The 16756-nt window shown below is 50.3% G+C and overlaps 2 protein-coding genes across 3 annotated transcripts; one reads left to right on the top strand and one right to left on the bottom strand.

The window, feature by feature from the left end:
- Positions 1-5496: 5496 nt before the first annotated feature.
- Positions 5497-13150, top strand: FOXO4 (forkhead box O4). 2 transcript variants are annotated; one of them, XR_004434815.1, is made up of 4 exons: positions 5717-6616; positions 10307-11008; positions 11157-11363; positions 11700-13150. XR_004434815.1 is itself a non-coding variant. In XM_033201313.1 (3 exons), the coding sequence occupies exons 1-3, from the start codon at positions 6164-6166 to the stop codon at positions 11705-11707; spliced, it is 1518 nt and encodes a 505-aa protein (XP_033057204.1). In that variant the 5' UTR covers positions 5497-6163; the 3' UTR covers positions 11708-13150. The 2 variants fall into 2 exon arrangements, 1 of the variants encoding a protein (XP_033057204.1); XM_033201313.1 differs by having other exon boundaries at positions 5497-6616; positions 10307-11363.
- Positions 12356-16541, bottom strand: CUNHXorf65 (chromosome unknown CXorf65 homolog). Its single transcript, XM_033201316.1, has 6 exons — positions 16162-16541; positions 15970-16056; positions 15630-15767; positions 14383-14451; positions 13912-14018; positions 12356-13727 (listed from the first exon to the last, which is right to left on the bottom strand). Exons 1-6 carry the CDS (start codon positions 16184-16186, stop codon positions 13602-13604), a joined length of 552 nt encoding a protein of 183 aa, XP_033057207.1. The 5' UTR covers positions 16187-16541; the 3' UTR covers positions 12356-13601.
- Positions 16542-16756: the final 215 nt, after the last annotated feature.

Genomic DNA, 16756 nt, shown 5'->3' with positions numbered 1-16756 from the left:
TCACACCTGCAATCCCAGCACTTTCGGAGTCTAAGGTGGGTGGATCGCCTGAGCTCAGTAGTTTAAGATCAGCCTAGGCAAAATGACAAAACCCTCTTTCTACCAAAAAAATACAAAAAATTAGCCAGGTGTTGTGGTGCACGCCTGTGGTCCCAGCTACTTGGGAGGCTGAGATGGGAGGATTGCTTGAGTCTGGAAGGTGGAGGTTGCAGTGAGCCAAGATCGCGCCACTGCACTCCAGCCTGGCAATAGAGTGAGACCCTGTCAAAAAAAAAAAAAAAAAAAAAAAAGAAAGAAAGAAAAAGAAAAAAGACAAAGACTAGAAATCTTTCACAGAAACACATAAGAAAAGACTTAGGAAGAGAAAAAGCAAATATATGGACATTCTATATACGTTTGTGAAGATCAGGGATGAATAGAGGTGGTACCTTCTGAGAGTCCTTGAATTTTTTTCATTATTTTTGTTAACTCCTGCATTTTCCATGTGTTTATTAGCAAAAATCCTATAAAAATGCTACATGTAGGCCGGGCGCGGTGGCTCAAGCCTGTAATCCCAGCACTTTGGGAGGCCGAGGCGCGTGGATCACGAGGTCAGGAGATCGAGACCCTCCTGGCTAACACGGTGAAACCCCGTCTCTACTAAAAATACAAAAAACTAGCCGGGCGAGGTGGTGGGCGCCTGTAGTCCCAGCTACTCGGAGGCTGAGGCGGGAGAATGGCGGGAACCCGGGAGGCGGAGCTTGCAGTGAGTCGAGATCGCGCCACTGCACTCCCGCCTGGGCGACACAGTGAAACTCCGTCTCAAAAAAAAAAAAAAAAAAAAAAAAAAGCTACATGTGAATTGTGTGTTTCTTCAGAGCTGGGTACTAAGAAAGAAGTGGGGAAATGTCAACCTCAATTCAAATTCATAGAGCCAGTTTGGCAAAAGACCTGCGGTGGGGGCATGGCACCCAAGTAGAATAGTGGACAGTGGTAGTGAAAGAGTCAAGAGAGCCAAACCCCTATGACCTTGAAGAGGAAAAAAACAAATTGTGAATGGGGGGCCATTTGAGAAAATAAACTCTGGGGTTTCAAACTGGGAGAAGAGCCTGTGTCCTCTAAATCCTGCCATTATCTGTTTGTAGCTTACAGCTACACTGGTTTCTGGGGGCCTCCTATTAATCTTGTTTCCTGCCCAATGTCTTTTATTTTCCAAGACCATCTTGCTAATTCTGTCTCCTGACTAATGTTATTTTGCAACATTTTCACAGCTGAACAACCCTGACCTCTCTATCTGCGTGCTTTAAAGTCACGATGGTGTTTTTACCATCCCACCAATCCTTTAGCTCGTCCTCCTAAATTATCTCGTCCTATGACGTGTGGTCATTTTTATCTGTCCAGGATTTCAAGGTATACTCTCAACAGCAAAGGCTCCACAAACATCTGTTGATTGATGGTAAAGTTCATAATCTAGTTGGGGAGACAATATGCCCTCATGAAATGAAAAGTCATGTAAGCAGAAGCACAAAGTTAAAGAATACAAGCCAGGCACGGTGGCTCACGCCTGTAATCCCAGCACTTTGGGAGGCCAAGGTGGGTGGATCACTGAGGTCAGGAGTCCAAGACCAGCCTGGCCAACATGGTGAAACCCCGTCTCTACTAAAAATACAAAAATTAACCAGGTGTGGTGGCCCTCGCCTGTAATCCTAGCTACTAGGGAGGCTGAGGCAGGAGAATTGCTTGAACCCAAGAAGCGGAAGTTGCAGTGAGCTGAGATCGCACCATTGCACTCCAGCTTGGGTGACAGAGTGAGACTCTGTCTCAAAAAGAATAATAATAATAATAATAAATAAAAATACAAACTGAGTTCATAGAGGTTCAGGAGATGCAAATTGGAGAAGTGACCTGTCAGGTTGAGCTAGTCAGGGAAAGTTTCCAAGGGCAGGTTAGTTTTGAGCTTTGAATTGGAAATTTAAGGACGTGATGGACATGAGTTGGTGGAGAGGTGGACCTTTTCAAACAAATGTACAAAGGCAGACAATGCAAGATATAACTCAGGCCAGGACAGGTGCCTGCCCCACCCTTCCATTTCCCTGTCTCAGTAACTCTGCATGATCTGCCACCATACCTGTTTCACTTAGAACAGAGCTCCTTGTGACCTAGGGCCACAAGGCTCTCTCCTCTGCCAAATTCACCACTCATGCAGCACTTACCAAGTACCCTTAGCTGGGGTGAAGGAAAAGGGGGCATGTGCAGGGAATGTTTGCAGGCATTGTGAGCAACTATGTCTCATTTCTCTAGTCTGGACCTCAGATGGGAATATATGGCCTTCTGTATACACCTAGGTGACAGGTGGAGGATAAATGCATGCTGGAGCAGAAGACAGGAATATGGAGAACCAATATGGCTATTTTACAATGATCAGGCTAATATCACTTTGAAGGCCCAATGTGCTGCCACCGCTGAAAAATCCTGGGTTGCATGGAGATCCTTCTGCACAGGAGGAAGACCTTGTCATCACAGAACATAATAGCAACATTGCAAGTGGCAGACAAGTCAAATTACAGTCTCTGCCCCTCAGAGGTTGCTGTCTAACAATTGGAACAGGGTCAGGCAAAAAATGCATAGGACATGTTTATTTAAAAGTTAAATGTCTGGCCGGGCGCGGTGGCTCAAGCCTATAATCCCAGCACTTTGGGAGGCCGAGACGGGCGGATCACGAGGTCAGGAGATCGAGACCATCCTGGCTAACACGGTGAAACCCCGTCTCTACTAAAAATACAAAAAAAATTAGCCGGGTGAGGTGGCGGGTGCCTGTAGTCCCAGCTACTCGGGAGGCTAAGGCAGGAGAATGGCGTGAACCGAGGAGGCGGAGCTTGCAGTGAGCTGAGATCCGGCCACAGCACTCCAGCCTGGGCGACAGAGCGAGACTCCGTCTCAAAAAAAAAAAAAATTAATAAAATAAAATAAAAGTTAAATGTCCAAGTGCTATTTGTGATATTTCATTTAATAAATGATAATTTGTCAAGCACTGTGGCTCATGCCTATAATCCCAACACTTTGGGAGGCCGAGGCGGGTGGATCACCAGAGGCCAGGAGTTCAAGACCAGCCTGACCAACATGGTGAAACCCCGTCTCTACTAAAAATACAAATATTAGCTGGGCACGGTGGCAGGCGCCTGTAATCCCAGCTACTCGGGAGGCTGAGGCAGGAGAATCGCTCGAACCTGGGAGGTGGAGGTTGCAGTGAACCGAGAGCGTGCCATTGCACTCCAGCCTGGGTGACAGAGCGAGACTCTATCACAGTTTATTGGGAGAGACAGATAAGTAAACAAATAATTACAATACAATATAGTTTGTGCTATGTAACATAAGACTGCACAAAGTGCTTAGGAATGCAGAAAAAAAAAGGAGAACTAATCGCACCTAAGGGAGACAGGGAAGGCTGAATAGGAGTTTTCAAAAATAAGAGACATGGAAAGGAATGACAAGAGGGATGATATCTCAGGATGCAGAGAGAAAGGTATAAAAGGGCATGGTATTTCCAGGAAATAGTGTGAAACTCTGCTTGTAACTTAGTGTGCAGGAAAGGTGTAAAGTGGCCTGAATCTGAGGAGCCTGGCATGCCTTGCTAGGGAATTTGAACTTTGTCACACAGGCAATGGGGAAAATCAGAGGAAGATTTAACCAGGGAAATTACATGATCAAAAAAACAAAATTTATAGCTGGGCGCGGTGGCTCATTCCTGTAATTCCAGCACTTTGGGAGGCCAAGGCAGGTGGATCACTTGAAGTCAGGAGTTCTAGACCAGCCTGAGCAACATGGTGAAATCCCGTCTCTACAGAAAAAAAAAATTAGCTGGGCGTGGTGGCACATGCCTGTAGTCCCAGCTACTCTGGAGGCTGAAGTGGGAGGATTGCTTGAGTGCAGCAGGTCAAGGCTGCAGTGAGCCAAGATCACGCCACTGCATTCCAGTCTGAGTGACAGAGCAAGACCCTGTCTCAAAAAAGAAGGAAAGAAAGAAAGAAGGAAGGAAGGAAGGAAGGAAGGAAGAAGGAAGGAAGGAAGGAAAGAAGGAAGGGATTATACGATCACATGTAAGTTATATAATCCCAGTTCTGCCTCCTTGGGCAAGTCAATCTCTGAGCATCGTTAGTGTCTTCATCTATAAAATGGGGATAATAGTAGTACCTACCTCATGGGGTTGAATTGAGGAGTAAGTGAGGAGTAAATGAACTAATGTTCATAAAGCAATTTGCACAAAGACTGGTACATAAAAAGGGCTCCATAAATTTTAGCCATAATTACCAGACATGTTTCTTAGAACGGTAACCTTGTTGGCAGCTCTGAACATAAACTGTAGTGAGGAAAAGACTGATGGAAGGAGATCCAATACTGCACCTTTTTTTTTTTTTTTTGACAGGGTGTTATTCTGTCACCCAGGCTGAAGCACAGTGGCATGATCTTGGCTCACTGTAACCTCCACCTCTTGGGTTCAGGCGACTCTCCCACCTCAGCCTCCCAAGTAGCTGGGACTACAGGTGCATGCCCCACACCAGGCTAATTTTTCTATTTTTAGCAGAGATGGGTTTCACCATGTTGGACAGGCTGGTCTTGAACTCCGGACCTCAAGTGATCCGCCTGCCTCGACCTCCCAAAGTGCTGGTATTACAGGAGTGAGCCACTGCACCCAGCTGATACTACAATTTAAATGCAGTTATAAATAGGTCTTGAACTGGGATTTGGATGTAGAAAGTTACGGAGATGAAGAGGTAACGGGTAAGTCTAGCTTGGGAGACTGGGTAGATCAGGACTACCATAAGCCAAATTCAGAGATAAGGGTAGCCAGAGGATAGTGGTATGGGTGCAGGAATAGATAATGAGTTTGGGACCTGTTGAATGAAAGTGAAGCCGTTGGAGATGTGAACCTGGAGAATATCAGTGTTGAAGGGAAGGCCAGAAGAGCCAGTGGAGGAAACTGGTAAGTGAGACTTCACTGTCAGTGGGAACTGCATATCGGGGGATGAAGGCGGGTGGAGGGAGGAGGAAGGGGGTGACGGGGAACACCACCGTGGGCTAACCACTTGTTTATGTTACACAAGCCCTCCACTCAACTCTCCAACGTGCATACATCCTATGTTCTAGTCAGTTCCTTGCTTCTTGCTTCTTGGCCTCCTGCTTCTTGAAGAGAAGATTTTTTTTCCCTTTTGCCCTCTCCTAAATGAAGGAGGGAAAGGGCTAGCACCTCTCAATCTGGTCACCTAGGCGACTCCGAATCACAAGGGAGACGATAGAAAGGGGGAAAGGGCGAAAAACGATTCTTAAGAAAAGAAAGAGTCCGCGACGACTTCCAATAATTAAAGTTCCACCTCGTTATATCCTGCCACGCCGCTCTCCTGCCGCCGTATCGGGCTCCTGGCCGCGAAGCAGGACGGGAGATGTAGTCCTCAAGAGTGACCAGGGTGGCACGACTGAAGAACTCGGTTTCCCGACTGGCTTTCGAGGCGCGTGCGCAGATGGCTGCCCCGGCGAGTGGTAAACAGAGACGTCAGGAGGGGGCTGCTGCTTGGAGCAAAACAAAAGGGAAACCCGGGGGGCGGGGGGTGGGGGGGGTTGATAGGGGAATCGGTGCGGGAATTAGGGAGGCCGCAGCCGCGGGGACCCGGACCCGATTAAGAGTGGCGAGAAGGGAAGAGGCGGGGGAAGGGGGAGTCAGGGGAGGGGCAAGTGACGCGGGGGAGCGGGGCGGGGGGGGAGGGCAGCAATCCGGGTGGAGGAAATTTGGGAGGAGTGTCCGGGGGGCAGCAACTTAAAAGGGGGAGGGAACTGCGGCTAAGGAGACGTTCGGTGATGGGAGCGCAATGTATGAGGGGATACCGTGCCTCAGGTTTAAAAGAGCAGGAAGCTGAGTGAGAGGTTGCAGAAAAAGTGTCTTCGCTCGGCAGAGGTTACAGGTGGCATCTTGGAAAGAGCTCTGAGGCTGTAGTCGCGAAGGGGATCGGAGAACTGTGTGAAGGGACAGCTTAGGGACTAGCGTCCTGGGACTAGGGGGAAGTTCGCGACTTTCTGAGGACTGGCAGGAATGTGCCTCCTGGCCCTCAATGCTTCCCCCCTGAGGGGAGGCATCGTGAGGGACTGTGGCAGGCTTCACTGAACGCTGAGCCGGGGAGGTCCAACTCCACGTATGGATCCGGGGAATGAGAATTCAGCCACAGAGGCTGCCGCGATCATAGACCTCGATCCCGACTTCGAACCCCAGAGCCGTCCCCGCTCCTGCACCTGGCCCCTTCCCCGACCAGAGATCGCTAACCAGCCGTCCGAGACGCCCGAGGTGGAGCCAGGTCTGGGGGAAAAGGTACACACGGAGGGGCGCTCAGAGCCGATCCTGTTGCCCTCCCGGCTCCCAGAGCCGGCCGGGGGCCCCCAGCCCGGAATCCTGGGGGCTGTAACAGGTCCTCGGAAGGGAGGCTCCCGCCGGAATGCCTGGGGAAATCAGTCATATGCAGAACTCATCAGCCAGGCCATTGAAAGCGCCCCGGAGAAGCGACTGACGCTTGCCCAGATCTACGAGTGGATGGTCCGTACTGTACCCTACTTCAAGGACAAGGGTGACAGCAACAGCTCAGCAGGATGGAAGGTAATTATGACCCTCTTACCTTCTTCCCAACACCATCTAGCCCCTGGATTCCCTAGCCTCCCTTACTTCTACTCTGGGGCCCCTTTTACTACCTCCCACCCCCACCCCCTTTGGGAAGCCCAGAGATCCACCTTCAATCTCCAGTTAGACAAACATTTACTTAGTACATAGTATATGCCACACTCGGTGCTTGATGCTGAAGGATCACAGATGAATAAGACACTGTCCCTGCCCTGGAGAAAATCGAATTCTCTGCTCACTGCTCAACACTCGCAGCACTTTGGCTTGGGCTGCCCCAAACACTTATTCCCACAGAGAAGTCTTTATCCTATGTACAGCAGGAACTGTGTGGATTCTCCACATGAACCTACCCTTCCCTCCTCCCCCACCTCCCACCCCAACACCTTTTCTCCCATTCCTGTGGGATTACTTGGATTCCCTGCTTGCCTCCCAATACCTCAGTATAGTGGTACTGTTCTAGCACTGCTCTACCCGGGAGGAGGGAGTGCAGTGGCAAAGGGTGAAAACAATAATATTCATGGGGAAAGGTAGCTGATCTTATGCACTAAGAAGAAAAAGGGCTGTGAGCTGCCACCTGTCTCAGTTTACCCTGTGCTGCCAAGAAACTCTCCCTTGTAAGGGGCTATCCAAGTTTTGGGGGGAAGTCATCCTTTACTGTTAAGGAATATTAGTCATAAAGAGGAGGTAGGGCTCTGACTTTAGAGCACGAAGTTGGGAGTTCCCTTGGCCTTCCGTGAAGAAACTGTGAGGGAAGATCTCAAAAAATACTCTGAAAAACTTGTCCTGAGAAATATGGGGCTCTAATTACAAAATTGGGGAGCCTCAAGCCCTATTGCTGGCTTGTACCTCTGTAGGTGGTGAGGTCAGCATATAACCAAGTACAGAGGGTTGGATGAGCAAAGGAACTTCCCCTAGGTATAGGAGACTGAGGGATCAGATCTGTGCTGTCCCTAGGGGCTGGGCAGAACAGAAGACAGGACAGCTGACTGAGACCCTTGGCACTATTTCTGGGTAGACTGCCACGCCACAGTCTCAGCTCATAAAAAGCTCAACTCCTTGGACCCAGCCTACACAGCTGTTTTTCTTTTCCCTTAGGTTCATTTTCCAGTGTAGAGGAAATAACAAGTTGTTAGTTATATTGTGGGAGTATAGTCCGTCCTTATAATCTACACTTATGTGGGGCTTTAGAGTTTACAAAGTAGTTTTTAAATTTTTTATTTTATTAATCTTTACAGCAATTCTGAGATTCCACATTTTACACATTAGGAAACTACGTACCGAAAGGTTAGGAAACTCACCTAATAACAGCAGGGTGAGGACTTGAACTCAGGTCTAACTATAAATCATATTCTCTAAGAAGAGCCTGGCTTGCTCTAATTGGAATGATGGCAAAATCAAATCAGGCTGAGCCTGGGACTTCAAGGCCCCCCCGCCCCTCTCTGAGGGAAGTCTCATGCCTGAACTGGCCTCCCTGATGATATGCCAAGGTTACTCCCACCCCACCAGGGGGCGGCACTCACTTAGAACAAGAAAGTTTAGATTAGGTGGTTTGGGGAGCAATTAGCAGTCACCCCCACCACCCTGCCCTCCAACATGTAAGAGTTATGGGCTTTTGGGAACTGACCTCTCCAATTAAGAGGCTGTGTACCACTTGCTAGTGCCAAGGCCTAAAGAAGAGGAGACAAATGGGCCTTGTGGCTATTAAGTAGTAGAGAAAGGAATGGACCTTCTCAAGTAGATCCAGAATTAGAAGATAAAAAGAGGAGAAATCATAGTGCCAGGTCATGGTCATTGTGGTCCTTAGTTACTATGAGGTGAGGTTGGATGGATAAGTGCCACTCCTTGAAGGAACGTCAGCACAGTTGAAATGCCATTACCTCAGGGTCCCAGGAACACAAGGCGTTCTTTGGCTAAAGAGCCCTGGAACAAGAAGCATCATTCCCCAGGCAAAGGGTCCCCTTATCTTAAGAGCACCAGTCAGAGAAACAAGTAGTTTCTGACTGTCCCATGGCCTCAGCCTCCTAGTTGCTCCAAGCACTTCTGGGCTCCTCCTGAATTTCTAAACTAAAGAGCTCCATGTGGGAGGTCAAATGCCCCCAAGGTTGAAGAGTTTATGCACAAATTCCTGAGAAATAGGGGAAAGGCATTGGGAAGGAGGTAGGGAAAAGAAGGCAGGTTTCGGGAAAGGGGGGGTGGCCAGGGGAGGGCCAAACCCCTTGTGTAACTAGCCTGCCCCGCGGCAATCAGTAAATATAAGCTGCGCTGGGGGCTGAAGAAGCTGCCAATCTCAGCTCCCTGGCCACTGGACAGCATCGTCTCTCTAGTAGAATGTCACCAGTAAGGGAGGAAGGGAAAACATACAGCTTCCAATACCCAAGACACTGAAGAGCTGGCAGAGCCTCAAGGGGAGCCTCACCATTGTCAAACCAGGGGCAACCCACCAATCAGGTACAAATATTGATTATGTACTGTGAGCTTGAGTAGGTATTGAGTATGTGCTGTGAGCTTGGTGCTCTGGGAGGGCTCTGTTGGGGGATGTGGGACTGGAGGACATTACACTTGGCACTACACTCGATGAGACAAATTACATGAAACCGTAAACCACACAATATAAATTGGGTAAAATTGTGTGGTGCAGATTTTAAAAATACTATACTAGAAATTTGGCTGCCAAAGTCAAGCAGCCGCTTTACAAAAGAGGTGGAACTGAAGCTTGGTCTTGACGAAACTAGTAACTTAGAGAGGGGAGATCCCTCTTCGGAAAAGAGGGGAGGGGAAGATTGCACCTCATGCATTTGAGGCACAGCAAGAAGCCTGAACCTGAACTGAATGTAGTTGAGGGTGTGTGTTGTGGATTGGAAGAAATAAGGCTGGGATTCAGGGAGGGAGGAAAAAGGAATCTTTAAATTCTATAGAGAGCTGGGTGGCCCAAATGCTCTGTGGGGAATGGAGCACCTGCTGTGCTGAGATTCCTGCCCTTCAGCCTATTCAGAGAACTGGCTCTGGGCAGGGCGGGTCCATCCTGGGCTGGTGCTGTACCACTGTCCGGTAAACTCCACCCAAACCCGCACTCAAGGAAAGGGGTGGAATGCTCTTTCCCACCTGAACCTAGTTCTTGCTGGGCGAGGAGCACGTCTCCCCAATGCCCACCAGCCCCAGGTACCCCCCACCCCCAGCAAAACACACATAGAGCCCTGGGAGGAGCACGGTGCCAGGAGCTTTTCCAGGGTGGGCACTCCGTGCCCTTTGCAGTGGGTTATTACACGTTATCTCCCACCCGCTGTACAGAGAAGTCTGGAACAGAGGCTGAGCAGCTTGTCTGGGAGCGGGAAATGTGTGTGGTCTCCCCTCACACCCCACCCCCATCCCTACTTCTACCAGTTTTCCCCCCTGGACTCAACTTTCTTTGAGTCTCCAGGAATACCCCTGCTGTGTTCCAGCATCCTTTTATCTTTTATCTTTTTTCTCTTTTTTTGTAAATTATTTAAAGTTTTTCTTAAACTTTAATGACCTGGGAAATGACCCCCGAAATGAACCCCGCTGTGGTGGTGGCACCAAATCCTAACCCCTAGATCTTTGTGGACCAGCATCCTCTTAGACTTGACCGCTGGCCACTGGCCTCCCCTACACACACCTCACGCCCCTTTCCTGCCGTCTCTGCCCCTCCAGAACTCGATCCGCCACAACCTGTCCCTGCACAGCAAGTTCATCAAGGTTCACAACGAGGCCACTGGCAAAAGCTCTTGGTGGATGCTGAACCCCGAGGGAGGCAAGAGCGGCAAAGCCCCCCGCCGCCGGGCCGCCTCCATGGATAGCAGCAGCAAGCTGCTCCGGGGCCGCAGTAAAGCCCCCAAGAAGAAACCACCTGTGCTGCCAGCTCCACCCGAAGGTGCCACTCCGACGAGCCCTGTCGGCCACTTTGCCAAGTGGTCAGGCAGCCCTTGCTCTCGCAACCGTGAAGAAGCCGATATGTGGACCACCTTCCGTCCACGAAGCAGTTCAAATGCCAGCACTGTCAGCACCCGGCTGTCCCCCTTGAGGCCAGAGTCTGAGGTGCTGGCGGAGGAAATACCAGCTTCAGTCAGCAGCTATGCAGGGGGTGTCCCTCCCACCCTCAATGAAGGTCTAGAGCTGTTAGATGGGCTCAATCTCACCTCTTCCCATTCCCTGCTATCTCGGAGTGGTCTCTCTGGCTTCTCTTTGCAGCATCCTGGGGTTACCGGCCCCTTACACACCTACAACAGCTCCCTTTTCAGCCCAGCAGAGGGGCCCCTGTCAGCAGGAGAAGGGTGCTTCTCCAGCTCCCAGGCTCTGGAGGCCCTGCTCACCTCTGATACGCCACCACCCCCTGCTGACGTCCTCATGACCCAGGTAGATCCCATTCTGTCCCAGGCTCCTACTCTTCTGTTGCTGGGGGGGCTTCCTTCCTCCAGTAAGCTGGCCACGGGTGTCGGCCTGTGTCCCAAGCCCCTAGAGGCTCCAGGCCCCAGCAGTCTGGTTCCCACCCTTTCTATGATAGCACCACCTCCAGGCATGGCAAGTGCCCCCATCCCCAAGGCTCTGGGGACTCCTGTGCTCACACCCCCTACTGAAGCTGCAAGCCAAGACAGAATGCCTCAGGATCTAGATCTTGATATGTATATGGAGAACCTGGAGTGTGACATGGATAACATCATCAGTGACCTCATGGATGGGGGCGAGGGACTGGACTTCAACTTTGAGCCAGGTACAGTATCCCCTAATCACCACAGCACCTCATAGCCTGTGACCACTCCTAGGTGCCCAGTTAGTCCCATGATCTGGGCGAAGGGGAGATTTAGGACAAGTGGTAGCCAGATCTCCTGGGGAACTGGAGGGAAGATGTCATATTAGAGTAGCATAGTTTCCGGATGGGACCTCCAGGCCCCTCAGCTGTGCCCACCCCTGCAAGGTAGCACAGAAAAGGTAAGTGTGTGGAAGCGAGGTAGGTGCCACCATCTTCTTTGGTGGGAATCTGGATGATAGAATGTTGGCAAGCCCCAGATAAGCCTCTTACCTTGTTCTCCGTTCGTTCTTCCCACAGATCCCTGAGTCATGGCTGGAAGCTTTGTCCCCTGCTGCAGAGGTGGAGCCAGGCGTGTCCATATCTACTCTTTACCCTTGAGCCCTCCCCAGGAATTTGGGACCCTGCTTTAGAGCTAGGGTGGGTCTGGTCACACACAGGTGTTGAAGAAATTATAAAGATACAGCTGCCCCATCTGGGGACGACATGGGGAGGGAGATGGGAGGGGAAAGGGGAGAGGGTTTTTCTCACTGTGCCAATTAGGGGGTAAGGCCCCTCTCAGGAGCCATCCTCGGCTTTCCCTATTCCTACCCTCTAGGCTTTGTAGCGAGATGAGCAACGCTGTTGGAAATGCGAAGTCACCAGTGGCCTTACCCCTGCCTTTGGGAGCAGGATTTTTTGTAGAGAGTCTTAGCTGAGCCAGGCTAGCTGGAGCCTGGGATTTCTATGCAGTGGCCCCTTAGGCCAGTGATGTGGGGTGGGTGGGCAGTTTAGGGGATCTGGAAGGGCCAAGGTCTGAGCACCGGAGTGGCTCGCCAGGCCAAATCACCCTTAGAAGGCTGCAGATAACAGAAAGGCTTTTTATAAACTTTTAAAGAAATACAAACACAAATATAGAGATTTTTTTAACCGTGGCAGGGTGCTAGTGGTGGGCAGAATGCTTTTTTTTTTCTTTCTGAAGGCTTTGTGATAGTGACATGATACAAACACTACAGACAATAAATGCTAGGAGAGACACAGGGAAGTGGGGAGAAGTGGGGAGTAATAGTAAACACAGGGAAGAGCTCCCCTGTGGACCAGGTGTAGAGAAAGGTCTATGCAGAAATAGGTTGGAGTTTCCCTAAGGAAAAAGCTAACCCAGGTCCCCTCATTCCTTCAACTTGTGCCTGGAAGTGTGTGGTGTTGGGGCGCAGCCACACTCTTCTATGACCCAGCATGGGTTAGTGCTACAGTGGGAGAGTAAATTGAAGGCCTGGAATTAGCTTGGGGCCAGGGAAGGGACTGGGAGGGGAGAGAAGAGGAGGGAAGGATTTAGGATGGTAAAGTTAGGTACAGAGACCTCCCTGTTCAAGGCCCCTGACAGCTGTCCCTGCCCTTCTTCCCCTTCCCTGACTGCAGGGGTTATGTGGAAGTGTGTGTGGCAGCAGGCAGCAGGGAGGGGAGCAACGGGGAAGGGGGAGCTGGGGAGCTTGGCTGAGGGTCTGGGAAATGAGCAGGGATGGGGGGGAATGTGGATCAGGTTTACTAGCACCTGCCAGGGAGGCCATCTGGGGCTCCTTCTCCACCCCAGCCCCCAAAGCAGCCCTTCCCCCAGTGCCCTTTGCATTGTCCCCTCCCCCACCCCTGCTGTGGGTTCCCATCATTTCCTGTGTCAGCGCCTGGCCTACCCAGATTGTATCATGTGCTAGATTGGAGTGGGGAAGTGTGTCAAATCAATAAATGAATGAATTCAATAAATGCCTATAACCAGCTCTGGTTTCTGCTGCCTTGCTTCTCCCCTTGGATAAGGGGGAGGGAGGGGGAAAGGCAAAGAGCGGGAGGAAGAAACTGCCCAGAGGCAGAGACATGGAGGAGGGTGGGGGAATTTCAGCCCCGGGAGGTGGTGGAGTGTGGGGGTGGAGGGACACCTAACCCCTGCAGGAGTAGGCGGGCTGTGAGATAGGCCTCCCAAGGGGAGGTAGTCTGGTTTGAGAAGACCCCACCCCCTACTCCATCCCTCAAAGGCTCATTGTACTAGACTTCACAGCCTTCCTCACTCCCACCCATGTGCTTGCCCCAGCCCTCTCCTGCCGTTCCCATCCACCTCAGAGCCTCTTCGGTGCCTGGGGCTTACGTACTCAAGCCTTAGTGCAGATACTGGGAGAAGGAGTCTTTCTAGAAAAAGAAATCTCACGTTAAATTCCAGTAATTTCACACCTAGTATTACTTCTTTTGCTTGGTGGTTTTATTGAGTGGGCGACGTTTATCCTTCCTGAAGTCTGGTCTGTTCCTAAAGGTCGCAGACTTGCGAGTGGACTTCTTTTTCTCTGATCGTCCTGATAGCTTGGACTAGAAAAAGAAAGTAAGTAAACAAAGAGGCCCCTGCAGGGAAGGTTTCTACAACCCAGGGCCAAAGGAAGGAAAAAAGAAATTGGAGGCAGGAAATTCATCTCAGAGGGCTGGGATGGAGGAACATTCAGTCGGCTGGTGGGAGAGGTGGGTGCTGGGGCAGACCACATTTGGCGAGTCTTACCGGGACGCTCGTAGTAGGTTCAATTATAAGGACCTTCTTGGCTTCTTGCATTTTAAGTATCTGAATTCGTCTCCTCTCCAGGGTGTCACATTGTATGCGCAGTGCAACTAAGAACAAGGAAAAGGCACCTGCACCTCTGAGAACTAGAGACCTTACCCTTCCCGATGCTCCCATTCATTGTTCAAACCATCAGCTGGAACCCCACCTGGCCTAAGATGGAAATGCTGGAATGGTGATAGGGAGATATACGGAGAAGATGGCCAAGAAATAGGGGAAGCAGGGAGTAACGCATGCACATTCCACCTGGTGTGAGCTAAACATCCCTCCTAAAGTGGACCTGGACCCTGCCCCCTTTTTCCTAGGCTCCTATCATCTGACCTACGATATCTCGCTAGTCCCACCCTACATTCTCCATCACACAGCTATATACTGTACCCTTCATGTTCTTCCCTCCTCCATTTCACTTCTTACCGAGCAGCTGAGGCTCCGGATTCTTGAGGAGAGGCACAAAAGCTCTGTAACCATTCTCCAGCCTGGTTCCTGTGAACATAGCCGTGTGCTATCTCCACCCCGTCAACCAGTCTCCACCCTTCAGAAGCCCAAGATTCCAGGCCCCAACACTAAAGACTACCCACTGGGCGCGGTGGCTCATGCCTGTAATCCCAACATTTTGGGAGGCCAAGAGTTCCAGACTAGCCTGGCCATTTGGTGAAATTTGAGACTAGCCTGGCCAATTTGGTGAAACCCAGTCTCTACTAAAAATACAAACAAACAAACAAACAAACAAAAAAACAAACAAAAAAAAGCCAGGCATGGTGGTGGGCGCCTGTAATCCCAGCTACTCCGGAGGCTGAGGCAGGAGAATCACTTGAACCCAGGAGGCGGAGGTTGCAGTGAGCCAAGATCATGCCACTGTTTCAGCCTGGGTGACAGAGCAAGACTCCATCACAATCAATCAATCAATCAATCAATAAGTAAAAATAAAGACTACCTTGCCGGGTACAGTGGCTCATGCCTGTAATCCCAGCACTTTGGGAGGCTGAGGTGGGTGGATCAACTGAGGTCAGGAGTTCAAGACCAGCTTGGCCAACATGGTGAAACCCCGTCTCTACTAAAAAATTAGTTGGATCTGGTGGCGGGCGCCTGTAGTCCCAGTTACTAAGGAGGCTCATAGGAGAATCGCTTGAACCCGGGAGGCGGAGGTTGCAATGAGCTGAGATCACCCATTGCACTCCAGCCTCAACAACTGGACAACAAGAGCGAAACTCCGTCTCCAAAAAACAAAACAAAACAAACAAACAAACTACCTTGAGCTGGTGGATCTTACTTCTTCCCCTTAGATATGGGCCTAGGGGAGAGTATGTGTCAGATAACCTGTTATTATAGAGGTAGTGCCCTTCCTTAGGCTGACTAGAGATGGTCAATTTGGATCTAGTTGAGGGCGTTCTGTTTTTTGAGGGTGTTCTGTTTTTTGTTTTAATTTGGTTTTGGTTGTTTTTGGTTTTGGTTTTGTTTTTGGAGGCAGGGTCTTGTTATGTTGCCCAGGCTAGTCTCAAACTCCTGCCCTCTATCAATTCTCCCACCTTGGCCTCTCAAAGTGCTGAGATTACAAGCATGAACCACTGTGCCCAGCCTTGGATGCCTTGTTTTAAAGATAAGGTTCATAATCTATCTTGAAGGCATTGTTCCATTTCTGGAGAACATTCCTGAGCCTCTACCTGGTGGCCCACGCTCCACCTTACAAACGTAGTAGGTGCTTCGAGCTGTAAGGTATTTGCTAGCATACTCTGCATGGGTGGGCTTCATCAGGAAAAGCATCTTCATTTTCCCCGTTTGTTCACACAAATCGATGATGCCTGGAGGGAGATCACAGGGTAATTGGGGCAGCTAAGGAAAGACAGTGGGAGCAAAAGGGGCCAGTGATCCTATACAGAATGGGTTGGAGGAAGCTGTAAGGATATGAGGAACTCCCTTCTTGCCAGGAGGAGGGCTTGGGGGTTAGAGATGACCCAACTCCTTCTGACCTTTGGCCATTAGTCCCCTCCCCAAGCTCCTCACTTGTTTTAGGCAACTTTACTTTACTGCGGATGTAATGCAGCAACACGACGACAGCACAGTTGGTATTGACCAGAAACTGCTGATTATCTGAGAAGAGACAGGATGGGACACATGGACCTGTTTCTGTGATCTCCACTGCCCTCAGATCCCTCCACCCCCATCCACAGACTCTAGTTCTATGCTGCCCCTCACCTCCATGTTTGATGAAGATGAACATGCCCTCAAGATCGTCTCACTCTTCACAAAATGCCCTGATGAGTCATGCAGAAGGAGGGTGTTCTAGAAGCTTGTGTGGGGCAAATAGGCCTATAGGGTTGGTGGACTGGAGAGGCAGATGGATTTCACAGGCTGAGGATGCCCAGGCTGGACAGGCAGGAGAGAGCTGTTGGTAGTTGTGGATAACCAGTATCCCCAGGGGTGGGGCCTGAGGCTGCAGTTGAGGGATTATGAGGTCAGAAGTGGCAGGTGTGGCCAAAAAGTGGAGTAATGATAAGGAGAGAAAAACCTGGGTGGGGTATGTTAAAGATTAGTTGGAAAGGGGGGCAACATGGTAAGTCTAACTCTTTTTTTTTTTTTTTAGACGGATTCTCCCTCTGTTGTCCAGGCTGGAGTGCAGTGGCACAGTCTTAGCTCACTGCAACCTCCGCCTCCTGGATTCAAGCAATTCTCCCGCCTCAGCCTCCCGAGTAGCTGGGATTACAGGAGCGCGCCACCATGCCCGGCTAATTTTTGTATTTTTAGTAGAGACAGGGTTTCACCATGTTGGCCAGGCTGATCTCGATCTCCT

Source organism: Trachypithecus francoisi, unplaced genomic scaffold (assembly GCF_009764315.1).
Source record: "Trachypithecus francoisi isolate TF-2019V2 unplaced genomic scaffold, Tfra_2.0 Lachesis_group6, whole genome shotgun sequence".
In the NCBI taxonomy this organism is placed as follows: Eukaryota; Metazoa; Chordata; class Mammalia; order Primates; family Cercopithecidae; genus Trachypithecus; species Trachypithecus francoisi.
Note: the sequence above shows the minus strand (reverse complement) of the source record. Positions and strands in the feature narration are given on the sequence as shown.